At 33.3% G+C, this 16,902-nt stretch overlaps 4 protein-coding genes across 6 annotated transcripts; 3 read left to right on the top strand and 1 right to left on the bottom strand.

Annotated features, from left to right (window-relative positions):
- The first annotated feature begins 625 nt into the window (after nucleotides 1-625).
- Nucleotides 626-4,380, top strand: LOC132036974 (nicotianamine aminotransferase 1-like). Of its 3 annotated transcripts, none has more exons than XM_059427397.1 (7): nucleotides 626-961; nucleotides 2,011-2,350; nucleotides 2,455-2,666; nucleotides 2,985-3,044; nucleotides 3,313-3,465; nucleotides 3,551-3,644; nucleotides 3,740-4,380. In XM_059427397.1, the coding sequence occupies exons 2-7, from the start codon at nucleotides 2,314-2,316 to the stop codon at nucleotides 3,856-3,858; spliced, it is 675 nt and encodes a 224-aa protein (XP_059283380.1). In that variant the 5' UTR covers nucleotides 626-961; nucleotides 2,011-2,313; the 3' UTR covers nucleotides 3,859-4,380. The 3 variants fall into 3 exon arrangements, with proteins under 3 accessions (XP_059283380.1, XP_059283379.1, XP_059283381.1); XM_059427396.1 differs by having other exon boundaries at nucleotides 2,448-2,666; XM_059427398.1 differs by lacking the exon at nucleotides 2,455-2,666.
- A 1,811-nt stretch (nucleotides 4,381-6,191) lies between these two features.
- Nucleotides 6,192-8,618, top strand: LOC132036085 (reticulon-like protein B17). Its single transcript, XM_059426318.1, has 8 exons — nucleotides 6,192-6,856; nucleotides 6,945-7,101; nucleotides 7,192-7,271; nucleotides 7,375-7,493; nucleotides 7,637-7,706; nucleotides 7,811-7,876; nucleotides 7,957-8,079; nucleotides 8,259-8,618. The coding sequence occupies exons 1-8, from the start codon at nucleotides 6,349-6,351 to the stop codon at nucleotides 8,396-8,398; spliced, it is 1,263 nt and encodes a 420-aa protein (XP_059282301.1). The 5' UTR covers nucleotides 6,192-6,348; the 3' UTR covers nucleotides 8,399-8,618.
- Nucleotides 8,619-9,489: 871 nt separating this feature from the next.
- Nucleotides 9,490-10,116, bottom strand: LOC132038358 (uncharacterized). The gene has a single exon (XM_059429035.1). The coding sequence runs from the start codon at nucleotides 10,114-10,116 to the stop codon at nucleotides 9,490-9,492; it is 627 nt and encodes a 208-aa protein (XP_059285018.1).
- A 4,274-nt stretch (nucleotides 10,117-14,390) lies between these two features.
- Nucleotides 14,391-16,822, top strand: LOC132037782 (uncharacterized protein At4g28440-like). The gene is made up of 2 exons (XM_059428397.1): nucleotides 14,391-14,765; nucleotides 16,258-16,822. Exons 1-2 carry the CDS (start codon nucleotides 14,480-14,482, stop codon nucleotides 16,443-16,445), a joined length of 474 nt encoding a protein of 157 aa, XP_059284380.1. The 5' UTR covers nucleotides 14,391-14,479; the 3' UTR covers nucleotides 16,446-16,822.
- The last annotated feature ends 80 nt before the right edge of the window (nucleotides 16,823-16,902 follow it).

The raw sequence follows: 16,902 nt of genomic DNA, 5'->3' as shown, positions 1-16,902 counted from the left end.
TTTCTAGTCAACATGAAGATCTCACAATTTGTGAAAAATATCAGAATTTCCCCAATTCTTAGCAAATGAGCAAATGATAGTTCATAGACAAACAAATTACATATTTTCATAATCCTTTTATAAAATAAATGATTGCAATTACTTACTCTCTGTTTTTGATTTATGTTGTTGTTTGACAAGTAATAGATTAAAAGTTGTATTTGTAAATTTTGACATTAATATTTTAAGTTTATAAAAATAAAATTTATATATTTAGAATACGAAAAATGAGCAAATCAACAACATAGGTTGTCAATTTCCTTTTTATCAAAAAAGATTGTTGTCTTTCTATATTTAAGAAACAATTTAAGCTTTGTGAGATGATACTGTTAAATACAAATATCTAAGGTTTATTTTAGATCACAAAAAAAATCATATTTTATTTCTTAAACTTTATGTCAAATTAAAAGAGGATAATCTTTTTAGGACGGAGGAAGTATGAGTTATGATAATTTATAATTCAAATAATTTAGAAAAACTCTAAGCAAAAATAATAATGGTTTCGTATAAATTGAAGCAGAGTCAGTATTATTCACAAACTTTTAAACCCACATGATTTTACAAACACTGGTTGCAGATCAAAATTCTCAAAAGCCAATCACAAATATCTTCAGCTCAAAATCATACTACAAAGTAGTAAAGTGGATATGGAAATTTGCTCAACAAAATCAAGATGGAATTTTGAAGGAAAAGAAGAAGCAAAGAAAGCATCAGCTTCTACAATAAGAAGCTAGCTAAACACCTTAAATGAAAACATCAACAAAAATGATACAAGAAATGTAATCCCTCTTAGCCATGGTGATCCTAGTGGATTCCCTAATTTTAGAACAACTAAAGTATCAGAGGATGCTCTAATTGATTCACTTCAATCTGGTAAATACAACGGCTATACCCAAAAATCTGATCTTCTTCAAGCCTCTAGGTAATCCTTAACTCTTTCTCCTATTTATTTCTTCTATGTTTTTTTTTTTTGAAGTCTTTTTCCTTTGGGGGGTTTGTTTAAATTAAAGTCCTGATTTTTTTGAATAGATGTCAAGAATAATTTCCTAATTGATTGAGAAACTAGGTCAAATGAGATACTTAGAGTTATATTGGCACAGAAAAAGGAAAGAGTGTGGTATAAATTGGGATGGAAGGAGTACTTGATTATAAAATTGGGATCCTATGCTTATGGGGGATCAGCTTGTATATCTTGTTTCGGGGTTTGACTATTTTTACTGGGAGTTGACTTTTTATTGACTTTCGTTTACTTTGACATAGGCTTGACCGAAAATATGGGATTGGCCTTGACTAGTATAATTGACGTTGTTAATCGATACTCCCTCCGTCCCATTTAACTGCCGTTTTAGTTCAAAAAGTCATCCCGAAATAACTGTCACCTTAGGAATTCAATTGGCAAATGTTTACAAACTATACCTTTAATATTAAAGAAGTAGTTCTTTTTTAATATTGCTTAATTCAAAAAACGTCTAATAAATAGGGATAACTTAGAAAATTATACCTTGTAGTTATTGTTTTTCTTAATGGACTTGAAATGAAATGGAGGGAGTATTAGACTATCATTTTAGGTTGTAGGATAAGGAAACTGCACCACAGTATTAATTACACGCCTTTTAAAATTTGATTGAGTTTTACTAGTTTTACCGGGAGTTGATGTTTTGTTGACTTTGACCTAGTCTTGACTGAAGGTAGGGATTGTACGGTCTATGTACATCCCACCCTCCCCCAATCCCACTTGTGAATTACACTGGGTTTGTTGTTAAAAGGAATTGAGGAATATGCACAACCTGCAATAGCAAGTTAGAAATCATTTTAACCTGGTTACTAATGATTAGTAATGCTGATATTTATGACCTGACTGTGTTACACGGTTAGTTATAAGTTATAACTTAAAATCTTTTCAAAATGTAATTGTACTCCGGAAGGGCAAGAAAGGAGTCGAGTAATGTTGATGTTTCAAACATTTACCAGGTCAATTGCAGAATATCTATCTCGCGACTATCCATACGAATTGTCACCAAATGATGTTCATGTCACAGCTGGGGCAAAGCAAGCAATAGATGTCCTAATTACAGCTCTTGCTGTACCTGGTGCTAATATTTTGCTTCCTAGACCAGGGTATCCAGCGTATGAAGCACTTGCTACGTATAACCGTCTCGAAATGAGGCACTATGATCTTCTCCCTGAGCAGGATTGGGAGGTTGACATCGATGGGCTTGAAGCCCTAGCAGATGATAGAACTGTTGCCATGGTTGTTATAAACCCTGGTAACCCATGTGGGAATGTGTACAAGCGAGAACATTTGAAGAAGGTCGGTTCATCATTGCATTAGACGTTTTTATTTTGTTAAATGTGGTTTTTAGATTTGCTCATGAAATGTTGGTTTCTTGAATGAGAGTAATTAACAGATTGCAGAGGCTGCAAGGAAGCTTGGAATGCTAGTGATATCAAATAAAGCCTATGGTCATCTAGTGTTTGGTAGTAATCCATTTGTGCCAATGGGAGTCTTTGGAGAAATTGCTCCTATTCTGACAATTGGCTCAATATCAAAGAGATGGATGGTTCCTTGTTGGCGATTTGGCTGGATCGTGATATGTGATCCCAACGGCATCCTTCAAAAACATGGGGTTCGCTCTCTTTTTCTCTCGCTGATAACAGAAAGCAAAGAGGGAATTCTGGTGGAAGAAATTTACCTTTTCCTTTTCTTTCTTTCTTTCTTTCTTTCTTTCTTTCTTTCTTTCTTTCTTTCTTGTTTTAAGTGAGAAAAATATATGAATAAGGGACAAAATCACAAAATAGAAAGTATTAGATTTCATTCATGCCGAAAACTACATAGCCCCACTAGCAGCAATTCTACTTGCTTATAAGGGTGTTCATTTTTACTTCACAAATACTGACATCCTTATGCAGAGTTAAATATCATACTTTTTGTCTTTTGATCTCAGGTTGTGGAGTCTATCAAGAACTACCTCAACATCGGTGTTGTACCTCCTACGCTCACTCTGGTATATTATACAAACGTTCATGCAAAACAATTCATATAGTGTGCCATTAACTGAAATGTTAAACCAAGCAAAATGTTATCACCTTAAAAGCCTGGAAAACTAGTCTAAGGGACAGATACCTTTTTCCATATTTCTGAATTATCATGCAGTGTTTCTCGTGATGCACATTATTTTTCATTAAGTGTTTTTTTTGCTATTTGGATTATATTACTATCAAACAAATGAAACTAAATCTAAGTATCTAACCTAGTTCTTTTTCATTCTTGAGGGTGCTATTACTCGTATTCTTGTTGAAACACCTGAAGATTTCTACTCTAATACCATAAACCTACTGAGAAAAGCAGCAGACACTTGCTATGCTGGTCTAAGGGAGATACCGTGCTTTACTCCATACAAGCCTCAAGGATCCATGTTTCTTATGGTATTGCTATAAACACCTTAGTCAAAATATGAGTATTTGGTTGGAAAAAGAATCTGAGTAGTCTTATTGCGATTATTTCTATCAGGCAAAACTAAACATGTCACTTATGGAAGGCATCAACAATGATTTGGAATTCTGCACCAGACTTGCTAGAGAGGAATCTGTAGTTGTTCTACCCGGTAATTTTTTAAGTTGCATTACTTTACAACATTATTGAGATATAGAACTGCAGGCAGCGGGATTTGTGCATGTTCATAAATTGAATGCATTGCAGGGGAAGCACTTGGATTGAAGAATTGGGCAAGAGTAACTTTTGCTGTGGAAATTTCAGCTCTTGAGGATGGCCTCGGCAGGATCAAAGCTTTTTGTTTCAGAAATGCTAAACAAACATAAGCCTTTTTTTCGTCAACTTTGACAAATTGGTTCAAGTCTACCAAAAACCAAATAAAAATAGTTGCATCTCTGGACGTGACAATTGGCTCCTAATAACTGTTGCAGTTAAGCCATCATAGCTCGATGATGGTCTATACAGGATAAACTCATTCTGATCAAAGGCGTGTCCATGCCTTTCCAGATTGTAAATCCCCTCCCCATCATTTGAAAATTGGTACCTTTATTTTATTTTTTTTCTTACAAAGGCATGCCCATTGAGAAAAAGTAAGCAGATTTCATCTTATAAGCGAGTGAAATGTGGTGATCTGAAGCTGCTCATTGAACGTCAGGGTCAATTATTGAAGCAAATGTAATTTAGTACTGTATTGTGAGATTTCATTAGGTTGTTGTAGATGATACTCGTACAATATCAAGCTGGGCTACATCCCCAACTTTATAGCTCGTATATACTCTGTTACTGCTTGTAATACTGCCGTGAAAGTAGGATCAGTGCTTGTGAAATATATAAATGTCTTCACTGCATTCACTGTCCAATGTTATTGATCGCGTTGTGGAACTTGATTCATCCAAAATCAGAGTATTTTCTAACCCCGTTCGTGGCAAGATTCACTTCAGAAGGCCTGTTTAACATTGCAAATGTGCTGGTTCTTTGTGCAGTTAAGTTGTCAAATTAACATGCTAATAACAACAAGAGTTTCTCTATTCTATTACACTCTTGTATGTTGCACTTCAAATGAACATGGTGCTGTTAAAGAGTTGTTTACCAAAAGCACAGTTTTTTCATTCTATTAGACGCTTGTATGTTAATTTCAAGATAAATGTTAGATTTGCAAAACTCCCATTTTGAAGAAATTTTAATTTGCTTTAAAGACAAATTCTATAACATTTCAATGAAATGAATCTGAATAGGTCAATAAGAATTCACAGAGGATTCATTTAGTTGGTTCCAGTTCATTTTAAGATTAAGGCGTAGTTGATCGATCAATTGCTGAGAACTAGAATACTATGATGCCATACACAGACTTTACAAAATGAACGCCTAAAAGATGTTAGTAAAATATATTATAAAATAAAAAGATTGTTTTACTTTTTATTAGTTTATTAAAAAAATTGGCGCGTTTTTATATTTAAAAAGCTATTTAACTTCATGAAATGATTCTGGCAAACACAAATATCTAAAATTTATTTTTTGTCTACACATTTTTCTTCCTTTTATTTTTTAATTAAAATGTCGAGTCAAATTAAGACATTCTAGTTGGGACAGAGGAAAAGTAGAGAAATAGTATAAATGGAAATTTATGTGGTGTGGAAAACATATAAGAGGTATTTATATTTAGTAACTACACTTTACTTTAATTACATTTGGTAGCTAAATGTTGTATTTCAATTACACAACGTAACTAATACAACAACATACGGTTCCTTTCCCTGCATCAAAATTCAAAACCCATCTTCCCCAATTCCTCCGCTCCTTTTCAACGCATGGCAACTTCCCTCTTTTCCTCCCACCATCTTCGCCACTTGCATCTACAACGCCACCACGATGCCACCTTGTACGCCCTCACGAGGATTTGAGTGTATTCTGCGGAGACGATGCGAGTGTATTTCTCAAATACGAGTGTGATTTTAGGAATTCTAGGTGACGATCTTTCTTCTTGAAGTATTTGTATTTGTGTTGAATATATAGAAAGAAATGTTTATTTCTTATATCTCAAATCGTCGTTGCCGGCAGTGGAAAAATCCTCGGCGGTGTATTTTAGATCTAAATGTATTTTATTTCTTATATCTCAAATCTGAGCGTATTTTATTTCTTGTATCTCAGATCTGAGTTTATCTTATTTTCTTGTATCTCATATCTGAATGTATTTGAGTGTATTCGTTATTTTTTTAGTGTAAAATTTAGTGTTTCTTTATATATTTTTCGCCTGTATTTGGAAGGAGATTTTTTTTTTGTATAGAAATAAACACAGTGAATTTGAATATAACTGAATATCCCTATATCTTTTTGCACTTATATTGTTTGAATACAATTGAATTTAAATACTATACGTTGAATACAGTGTAAAAGTAGTTACGAATGAATATAACCGAATTGAATAAATACAGCCGAATTGAAATACATGTTATTATAACTACGAAATATAATTAGCAAAAGTATAGCTATGCATGAAAAAAAAACCCAAAGTCAATTGTGAAAATTCCCCTAGGATAAAGTACCAAAAAAGCCCACAAATGTCAAAAGTTCCAAAACGGACTTGCCTCCCTACCTTATCCTACCGTTAGGACCTAGAAACAAAAGCCCAAATTCCGCCATTAAAAACTTAAAATATTCAAACAGCCGAAAAAACATAATTTCTCCTCCAACGGCTCTTTGCTCCTTACATAATCTCATTCAAAGTTTCTTGTCCATACCCTCCTCCATAAACAATCAAGAACCAAAAAAAACACTGCAAATTTTGAAGAAACTGAAACTTCTCAATCTCAACAACAATGGATACAACTCCTCCATCTCATCGATCCTCCACTCGAAGCCGAACAAAATCAGCTTCAAGACTCTCAAAACTCCGCCGCTATGATGAAGAAAGTGAATCCCTCACTCCAAGAAACTCTCTTGAAATAATCCCTTCACCAAGAATACTAGCATCTCCATCACCTTCAGCAATGTCACCAACCAACAATCTCCCACTTCGCGAGCTTTTACTTCTTTCTCCTTCTCCTCTTCGAAGATCCAAAACTCGTCTTGCTGATAAGCTTGATCAATTTGCTGATGATGGGGTTGAGCCTAATGGTGTTCGTAGAAGGCGAAGGAGCAGAAATTCTAACATTGGTGCTTCGCCACGCAATAATAATCGAAGATCAAGAAGAAGGTTGGAGCAAGAAATGAGAGAAGAGAGAGATTCGGGGTTAGTTGAAGAAGTGGTTAAACCAAGAAAGAAAAGGAATAGTGGTAAATCCAAAAAGGATAAGCTTAGCTTGGTTTCTTCAAGTACATCAACAAGTATGTCTGAAATCTTTATAATCTATATTCTTTCTAACATTCTTTATCTCTTGTGCTTAATGGGTATTTTTTGTTTTTTGAGTAATAGAATCAAAAGAAGGAGAAGGGTGTGATTTAATAAACAGAATTGAGATACTTTTAAGTGATTTGGTGATGTGGAGGGATGTGGCAAGGTCAAGCCTTTGGTTTGGTTTGGGGTCTCTCTGTTTCTTATCTTCTTGTTTTGCAAAAGGAGTTACTTTTAGGTATATTTTCTTCTTCTATATCTCACATTTTCTTTTTATTCATAAGAGTTTTTTTCCATATGACATTTTTCTTGTGATTCTTGATTGCAGCATTTTTTCTATGGTATCACAATTGGGGTTACTGTTTTTAATTGTTTCATTCTTCTCACATTCGATTCGCAAAGGTAAACGTTTAAATTCCTTAGACCTAGTATATTAAGTTTCTGCATTGTTGTTCCCACTGTTGTTCTGAATGTTCATGCATTATTGAATTGCAGAGATGGTGGTACAAAGTAAAGCGCGAATTTCAGCTGACTGAAGATGACATATTGAGAATGGGAAGATTGATACTTCCAGCTGCAAATCTTGCAATTTCTAAAACAAGAGAGCTTTTCTCAGGAGAACCTGCTAAAGTATGTTTACCATCTTATTCAAAGTATGTTTATCTTATTCTCAAATTTATAAACTTACATATTTTAACACTAGTCAATCAACTATCATGCTTAGAATTTGAATTGTTGTAATTGATTGGAAATGTGCCTGTCTGTGGTTTTAGTTAGTGCCAGTGCTGATAATTGGAGCTGAGTACGGCCATTTGATAACTGTATGGAGGCTCTGTGCCCTTGGTAAGATCACTCAATTGTCCTAAATATATACACATTATTACTTGTTAGTAATCTCAAAAACAATTGAAACTAAATACTTGTTGGTGCTTGTTCAATCTTGACAGGGTTTTTCATCAGTTTTACTGCCCCAAAACTTTATTCCTCTTATTCTTATCAGATATCTAGTAAAGGTAAATAAGTGCTTCAGCTTGATTTATATTTGCTTCTACTTATTGCATCTAATTGAATGAAAGTGCAATTGTTGATACAGCCAAGTATATGAAATATCGGTTGGTGGAGAGTTGGGGTGCTTGCTCTCACAAGAAGATGATAGCTGCATCAGCATTGACAGCATTTTGGAACCTCACCAGTCTCAGAACACGAATCTTTACAGGTAATTCGCCAACCAATTCCTTCATTATTGATTGAACCAGTTCTCTAAGCCAGGTTCTTGGCAGCCTTCATAAGCCATTTATACAATTAGCATCTTTCTAACAAATGGAAGTTACCTTACCTACCTTGGATTGAACTTTCACACTGAACTAAAAAGTGTTTCTTTTCGGTTCTTGGCAGCATTCATATGTCTAGTAATATTCAAATACTGTAAACAACATGAAGAGGCAGCAATGGTTGATGAAGAAATTGTTGAAGTGGAAGAAGAAGAAGAAGAGCAGAAGCAGCAGGCATTGGTTGTGTTAGAACCTGTGGCATAATTGTGCACTCTATATGCCAATGTATCACTGCTATACTATTACTAGGTGTGCTGAGCTACTAACATAATAATAACCCCTCTTGTTATTTTTCTCAATCTATCAAAGGAAGGAGAAAACCTTGTTGTATTTCCTTGTATTTTGTATATCCAATCAAAGCAAGGAAGAAGAGTTTCTACTGCTCTTCTGGAAATAAAGAAATCTGATCTTTACTTTTCCCACTTACTTTATTATATTTGTTTTTTTGATGATGCTATGAAATGACTTTAAGTGAAGAAGTAAGTATTCATGTGCCAGCCCGCCAGCTTGTTTAGGACTGAGGCATAGTTATTATTGTTAGTTATTTATTTATCGGGGCATTTTCGTTGACTCTAAAAGCTCAGCTCAAGGGATACCAAAACTCAAGGTACTCAAAGAACAAAAAAGGTGGGGGTGACATTAGTTATCACATGTATAACATAATGGCTCAGAAACTAAAGTTATGCAGGGATTATAAATATGGGGATAACTTTGCAGGGATTGTCATGAAGAAATTTATTTTTATCAAGTGTTTGGTTCTTTGTATTAAAACTGAGATATAGAGGGTAAAATGTAAAATATGAATTTGTTTTTTAAAACTTAATTAAATTGAAATGGGGTTGATGATAGGGTGTTTTAGTGCTATATGAATTATTTATGCAAAATTCTATATACCGAAACAATGGATAAAGTCAAACCAAATTTTATACTACTACAATTAGTTCATCACTTCATCTAATACGTAAAGAGTCCGATCAGTATTAACTTTTTTTTTTTTTTTTTTTTAAAAAAAAGGACTGCATTTTTATAAATGGCTTGATTAATAAAGGAGTTTATTTACATGTTTTGAATGATTTCGATATTTATTGAAGTTTTTAAATACCAATCTGCTTTTATTAGGTGTAGAGAAAATGCTTAAACCTTTTCTTATCAATAATAATTCAGCTAATATTTTTTTTGGTAAATAAAATTTTATTTCCCAAAGTGATCAGTTACAGCTCAAAACCTGCAGAGAAGGACAAGCGGCCTGCAGTAGCAACAAGCAACCTTTACATCAATGGCTATTTATCAGTAAACTATGGATAGTAACTAAGCTCAGCCAATCGACTGTGCAACCTAGGAAGTAAGGATCCTCTACAGTGGACTTCCTGTGCAATCTGCCTCAGCAAAACCTCGGGTTCTCTTCTTTTCCGCTGGTGTAGTCTAAAGTTCCTCTCCTGCCACACGAAGTATAGACAACATGCAAGAACTATCCGATACAGGATAGCTTTCACTGACCTGCCTTTTGCCTGTCCTATAGCCCATACAACTTCAGCACTCCAGTCTGCCGGTGTTCGGATTATACCTTGCCAAGCTAGCATCTTTCCCCACACAATAGATGAATAAGGACATGTAAAAAACAAGTGGTTCAAGGATTCATCAACTGAACAACATAGAGGGCAGGAAGGCTCATTCACAGTTGCCCACTTTGCAATCCTATCCTTGGTCAGTAATCTTCCATGAATGGCCAAGTACAAAATGAACTTCCACCTTGGCAATCCATGGTTATTACAAGTCAATCTTCTCCACTCTACATTTGGCATGTCTCCTCTGAGTCTCTGGTATACATTCTTTATACGAAACTTGTCCATTTGAAGAATGTCTTGTTCCTCATATCCAGCTAGCCCAAAGGTTTGCTTAGAACCTAGTATCTTCTTAATCATTCATGATTAAGAATAAACTACATGGAAGAGTGATGGTTGCAAAAGTTGGTTGAAGTAAATTACAGTGCAAGAATAAACTCAGTCCCATCTGATAGAAAATAAACTAAACTTCTACTTACTATCCTACTAATCAATGCTCCCTTAGTTCCAATTTTTATGATATATTTTTCTTTTTAATCTATCCCACAAAAAGTTATACGATAACCCTTCAAACTTGCCAGTAAATTTCATTTAGACATTCGAACTTCAATTTGTTTTAATTGAGCACCTGAACACATGATAAAGTGTCCTTATTAGACACTTTCGATTCAAAATTTAAAAAGATTTTTGTGTGGGTTATGAAGCTCTCATTTCAATGATAGCCATAGGTTAACCACTTAGATATGTCACATCCTGTAATTATAAGCATTAGCCTTAATAAGTCGTAAAGCCTCATGTTTGCTCCAATTAAGGCTAATGTATATAATTAAAAGAGGTAGCACATTTATATAGTTAACTTATCTATGTAACAGGCGCTTGAAAACACGCGCAAAAACTTTTTGACAATTTGAACTGGAAGTGTCTAATAGAACACTAATCACATATGTTAGGTGCTCAATTGGAACATGTTGCAGTTCAAGTGTTTGACTAAAACTTTAATAACAAGTTCAAAGAGATGTGATGTATTTCGCCTTAGTAACAATTTAACTTTAAATTTTTTAGTTTGTTCTTAATTAGATAATTGATAGTAGTAGGGGTATCAATGGTTCGGTTCGGCCGATTTTTTGCAAAAAAATAAAATAAATATCATACCAACTTTTCGGTTATTCTGCTATATATATAACCAAAATTAAAGTTTTTAAAATCGTCCCAATCACATCGTTTTTTCTTTGGTATCGGTACGGTTCGGTTAATTTTTCGTTTTTTTTTAAAACTCAACTAATACAATACAGAAAAAAATAGAAGTTAAGAATTAAAAGTGATGAAAGAAAGAAACAAAAAATACAATACCATTATTGATGAACCTCACAGATACAACGAAATATACATATAACGTATAAATCACACACTACGTTATAAAATAAATACTAGCAAGGCAGCAAACTAACAATTGTTTCAAGACATGATAATTGGTGTTTAGAGAATATTTTTATTATAAAAAAATTATTGAAAACTAAAACTACATAAATTAATTTTCATATAAGTTCCAGTGCAATAGGAAAGGGTAATTGTATTAAATTTTTAGTTTAAGAATTTGCAATATGAAGTTATATGTTGATGCTACCATTGTTAATCAGAATACGAACTTCAAAAATTTAGAAAATATAGAGGGAACAAAAAGAAGAGGAGGAGAAACAAATCTTTCTTTCTTCTGGAGTAGTTGATGATATTGTCCTGTAGTAGTGTTCACGACTTTATATGTATTTTATTTCTATAGGGTAGAGTAGGTTTAAGTTTTAATTATAGCCCTCTCCATTTGAATTCATCCCAAGGCAAGGTCTAAGGTTAAAATATCTAATGGTATGTATTATAAATTTTGATACATAAAATATATTTTTTACATGTATATTTATTCGGTTCGGTATTTTTTTATAAAATAAAACCCACCCTAATTATTCGGTACAATTATAGATTTATATTAAAACCTTCAGTTTTATTAAAAAAAAACTAAAAAATTGGTTTGATATGGTACGGTTCGGTCGGTAACTGATACCACATAGATATTTATAATTTATTTTAGATAAAAAATTCCAAAAACTTTTTTTTTAAATACGTGCTCAACTAAGTAATACTCCATCCATCTCATAAAGTTAAATTATTTCTAAATTTGAAAATGTGATATATTTTTTTTAAATAGACTTAAACAGAAAGTGTGCCAAATAAAATGGGACAGGGAATTATACTTATATTTAGCACAAATATCTATTGTGTTCAATGACGAGCCTGGAACCTAAATGACCCAAAAAAAAGATGGAATGAACCAAAATATCCCAAGAAAAAAATGTGGTACCAAAATACCCTTAACACAGTAATTTACTGCGTTATATAAAAGTAACTTAACGTCCCACGTTAAAATCCGTCACCCGAGTTTTGAGTTTTTTTTTTTAAACAAATTACATAGCACTATTTTTTCATGAGTTATGCAAACTTACCCCAATTCCCACGTTTCCCAACCCTTCTCTGCCCCCACTCCTTCTACTATCTTACCTTTTATTGTTAACAATGTGACTATTTCTATAAAAACATACTATATGCCAAATACAATGTAATATTTTAGCAATTATTATTTTGTTCACAATGATAGATTATATTAATGATATCACGATAATACTTTGATTTTTTTTAAAAGACAAACTCTGTAATAAAAAGGTAGAAGGGTATTTAAGTTATGCTAATAACTTAATTAAAGTGAAGCAAAAATTAGAAGGCGTTAATTGAGATAAGAATAGAGGAAAAGGAGGAATTAATTGAGATCTAGAAGCACTAATGGAGTATAAAGGTTTTAAAAAAACAATAAAAATGTTAATTTATGTGCCTTAGCCCGAGCAAGAAAATGATTTCATTTTAAACAAAGATCGGAGAGCAACATTAAGAAGATAAAGTGACAAAATAATTAGAGGACATAAAATTAAACTATGATTTTTTAAAAATGAATTATTATCATATTAAAAATATAAAACAAAACTTAGATAGTTTAACCCTCATATTATCGTGCTACAACTTAATGTTGGATCTTAGTACATTTTATTATGTACCCCATTTTTCTTGAGCGTTATATTCATTTTAATCTTAACAATCTTAACTCATTAATAATATTTTAAAAAATAAAAAAAATCAAGCATTTATTTTTTATAACGTATATTTTAACAACTTATACAATTAAAATTTAGAGAACAATTGAATTAGTTATTGTATATTTTAATTTTTTTGAGTAATGTATAAAGATCATGACTAAATCTAATAACTTGATTTTTTGTGTAATGTATAAAATTTGCAAAGGTTAAAAATTACATAAGCATGTAACTTTTATTTATAAAAATATAATAGAGAAACCCTACAGTTTGTCAACATCACTTTTAAATTTCATTCTTAAGAAAAAAAGATGGTATTATTTGGACTGTTATTTTATATATTTTTTACTTTCTTTTTTGAAATAGTTTATGTTATTATTAATGAGTTAAGATTAGAATGAATATAATGCTCGAGGAAAATGGGGTATATAATAAAATGTACTAAGATCCAACATTAAGTTGTAGCAAAGATGATATGAGGGCTATCTAATTTTTATTTTATATTTTTAATATGATAATAATTCATTTTTAAAAAATCATAATTTAATTTTATGTGCTCTAATTATTTTGTCACTTTATCTTCTTAGTGTTGCTCTCCAATCTTTGTTTGAAATGAAATCATTTTCTTGTTTGGGCTAAGGGATAAAATTAACATTTTTTTTTTAAAACCTTTCTACTCCATCGATTACATATGGATCGCAATTAATTTCTCATTTTCCTCTATTCTTATGTAAAAGTCTCTAACTTTTGCTCCACTTTAATTAAGTTATTAGCATAACTTAAATACCCTTTTACGTTTTTATTAGAGAGTTTGTCTTTTAATAAATTTAAAGTATTATTGTGATACTATTAATATAATCTATCATTGTGAACAAGATAATAATTGCAAAAATATTACATTGTATTTGGCATATAGTATGTTTTTATAGAAATAGTCACATTGTTAAAAATAAAGATAAGATAGTACAAAGAGCGGGGACAGTGGGAGTATAAAGAGTGGCGCACAGAAGGGGTGTGAAACGTGGGAGTTGGGATAAGTTTGCATAAAGCGTGAAAAAGTAGTGCGATGTAATTTGTTTTTTTTTTTTTTTTAAAAGAAATCAAAACTCGAGTGACGGATTTTAACGTGGGACGTTAAGTCACTTTTATATAACGATAAATTACTCCATTAACAATATTTTAGTGCCACATTTTTTTCTTGGGATATTTTGATTCATTCCATCTTTTTTTGGGTCATTTAGGTTCCGGACTCTTCAATGACTAGTTTATAGGCTTATTACGAGTAGCCTGTATTTTCAGATCAAGCAATATATCCTTCCTTGCCCAACACAAAAACAAAAAACAAATAGGTAACTATTTCCGTACCAATCACTTTCCAGTTTCCACCTCCTTTTTTCCCCAATAATTAATTAAATTATTTTTTTTGGGCACATGCGACGACGTGGAACCAAGTCAATAAAACAGGCCCACCTCAAAGACCCTAAAAATCATTTCATTTTTCTTCACTCACACACACACACACACACACACACCACCACCGAAATTCCTCTTTCCCAATTCCAAAATTAGGGTTTAACATTTCATACCAGAAAATGTCATCAACAACAACAACGGCGACACCAAGTACTAAACCAACAACTACTACTGAAAAGAAGAAACCAGTTTTCGTGAAAGCAGAAACCTTAAAACCAGGTACACATGGACATAACTTGACTGTTAAGGTTGTTGAATCTAACACCGTTAAATCCACCGGAGGCGGCGGTGGTAGCCGAGGTGGTGGTGGTAGATCATCGGCGGCGCGTGGTCCGGCGCGTCTATCTGAGTGTCTTGTTGGTGATGAAACTGGGTCTATCCTCTTCACCGCACGTAATGAACAAGGTATCTATGTAATGATCTCTTAATTTTCGGATATGGATTTTCTGTTATCGGAATTTTTACTTTTTTTATGCACTGATTTTATGGTATTAGGAGCTTGTTAGCGTTATCCAGGTATTAGTAATATATGGATTAGTTACGAGGGAATGCAGGGTTTAGTTACTTATGTATTAGTTGTTTCTCCTTATATCCTACATAAAGTTAGCGGGTTTCTAAATTGCAAACCAAACATTGTATTAAGTTTGAACACGAATAACTTACCTCCTAACCAACTACCGAACGTGGATTTACAGGATTTAATACCTGCATAACTCGCCTCTAACCGCTATTATCTTACTATTAATTTGTGGTAGTTATGGCTTCCTTTTTCCCAGATATCTTTATCATGTTTTTATAGTATTTTTCCGTGGCTTTTTATACTATTTTGAATTGCTTGTCCTTGTGCCGGGGGTACATCCTACCCTCCCTAGACCCCACCTTGTGGGATTTCACTGGGTATGTTGTTGGATTAGTAGTATAACTCACCTCCAAATCAACTACCAAATAACCCCTTATCTGTTTAATGCATATTGAAGAATTGAAGAATTTAGAGAGATCTAATACAAATGAGTATTATAGTTATGAAGGATGTTCAGTATTTATTGAACATGTTGATCTGTTTTCATGTTTTATGTTATAATATATAATTGGTTGAGTTTAATTGTGTAATTTGGATATCTAACTTGTGCCTTAATCCGGCTTTCTCAATGAGAAAGCTCCAGAACTCTAAATAATAAGCTTGTTTCTTGTGTGTATACTTTCATAGATCATCACGATTATGGCAAAGAGGATGTTTGATTTGTAGGTCTGTAAACATTGTGCTTTAGGATCGACCTGTTCAGCTCGTCTTGATAGGAAGCAATGAGGTGGAACAAAATCTCCTACGTAAAAGCATTTTCGCTCCCCTACTAGGCTAGTACTGCACCATCTTCCCTCTGCTGAGCTTTCCATTTAGTGGATGCAAATTCATTTTGTTATCTGGACTTGTTTGACTATCTTTCTAGCCTTTAGTAAACAGGGTGTGGGTTCAGTTTGAATGGGAGCTTGAACAGTTTAGTTGAAACCCCACCCCCTGGACCCCCTTGCTTATGAGCTAGCAATGATCTTTTTTTTGCTTTGATGTCGTTGTGACAGACCCAAACCTATTTGTTGGAGGTGAAGGGTCCTTTTTGCTAGACAATCCCTCACTTGTCAATGTATTAGTAACTATTAACCCCTCTTTTAAGATAGCAAATACTGAAATATTTTCTTTTCATGGAGAAATGCTGGTTTATGCTATTGAGGTTTGAGGTTGCTTGCAAAATATGCAGATCTTTTGGGCATTGGAGTTTATCATGCTTTGAACGGTTTGTTTTGTGCCTGAACTGGAAGTTCTTTCGTTTTTCCGGTAAATAGGGAATAGGGATGGTTGTAGGTTTTATGTTTTGGATATTCACGTATTTCCTTTCATATGCAGTTGATATGATGAAGCCTGGGGCGACTGTCATTCTGCGAAATGCAAAGATAGACATGTTCAAGGGTTCCATGCGACTTGCAGTAGACAAATGGGGTCGTGTTGAGGTTACTGAACCTGCTGATTTTGATGTTAACCAGGAGAACAACCTCTCTTTGGTCGAGTATGAACTGGTGAACATAGAAGAGTAGACGGGCTCATGGGAAATGATAGTTTGAAGTTACAGTTGAATTCTTATTCCTAATGTGACTTATTATTATGGATCTCTGGAATATCATTGGATTAATGAGCGAAGATGCCCATATTTTTTAGCTCATGATCCAATGCCATCAACATCATATGATGGTGTTGCTTTGAACACTTGGTCGGTTAACTAGTTATAGCGTGGGTTTTTAACTTTTCAGTCATTTCCCGTGTTGTAAGAGGTGAAAACCAGTTCCTAAGAATGAGTATTGATGCTTTGTATTTCCAACTCTCTGAAACACATAACTGATGCTATCCAAGCACACATGTAAAAGAAGCTGACTGTTTTGTATCAAACATCGTTTCATGTTTAGTTGGTTCTTGATATATTTGTGCAATTTCAGTTATCCATTTCCAAATTTCCTTCCACCACCATTATTGATTAAGGATGTGCTTGAATTGGAT

This window comes from Lycium ferocissimum, chromosome 11, assembly GCF_029784015.1.
Source record: "Lycium ferocissimum isolate CSIRO_LF1 chromosome 11, AGI_CSIRO_Lferr_CH_V1, whole genome shotgun sequence".
Lineage (NCBI taxonomy): Eukaryota > Viridiplantae > Streptophyta > Magnoliopsida > Solanales > Solanaceae > Lycium > Lycium ferocissimum.
The sequence above is the reverse complement of the archived record's forward strand: the minus strand, read 5'-3'. Positions and strand labels throughout refer to the sequence as shown.

Coding starts and splice junctions, on each gene's coding strand:
- LOC132037782 (XM_059428397.1), top strand. CDS start 14,480: ATGTCATCAACAACAACAACGGCGACACCAAGTACTAAACCAACAACT. Junction 14,766..16,257: donor CACCGCACGTAATGAACAAG/GTATCTATGTAA, acceptor TTTCATATGCAG/TTGATATGATGAAGCCTGGG.
- LOC132036974 (XM_059427396.1), top strand. CDS start 2,201: ATGAGGCACTATGATCTTCTCCCTGAGCAGGATTGGGAGGTTGACATC. Junction 2,351..2,447: donor AGCGAGAACATTTGAAGAAG/GTCGGTTCATCA, acceptor AGTAATTAACAG/ATTGCAGAGGCTGCAAGGAA. Junction 2,667..2,984: donor GCATCCTTCAAAAACATGGG/GTTCGCTCTCTT, acceptor TTTTGATCTCAG/GTTGTGGAGTCTATCAAGAA.
- LOC132038358 (XM_059429035.1), bottom strand. CDS start 10,116: ATGATTAAGAAGATACTAGGTTCTAAGCAAACCTTTGGGCTAGCTGGA.
- LOC132036085 (XM_059426318.1), top strand. CDS start 6,349: ATGGATACAACTCCTCCATCTCATCGATCCTCCACTCGAAGCCGAACA. Junction 7,272..7,374: donor TTCGATTCGCAAAGGTAAAC/GTTTAAATTCCT, acceptor GGTGGTACAAAG/TAAAGCGCGAATTTCAGCTG. Junction 8,080..8,258: donor CAGAACACGAATCTTTACAG/GTAATTCGCCAA, acceptor GGTTCTTGGCAG/CATTCATATGTCTAGTAATA.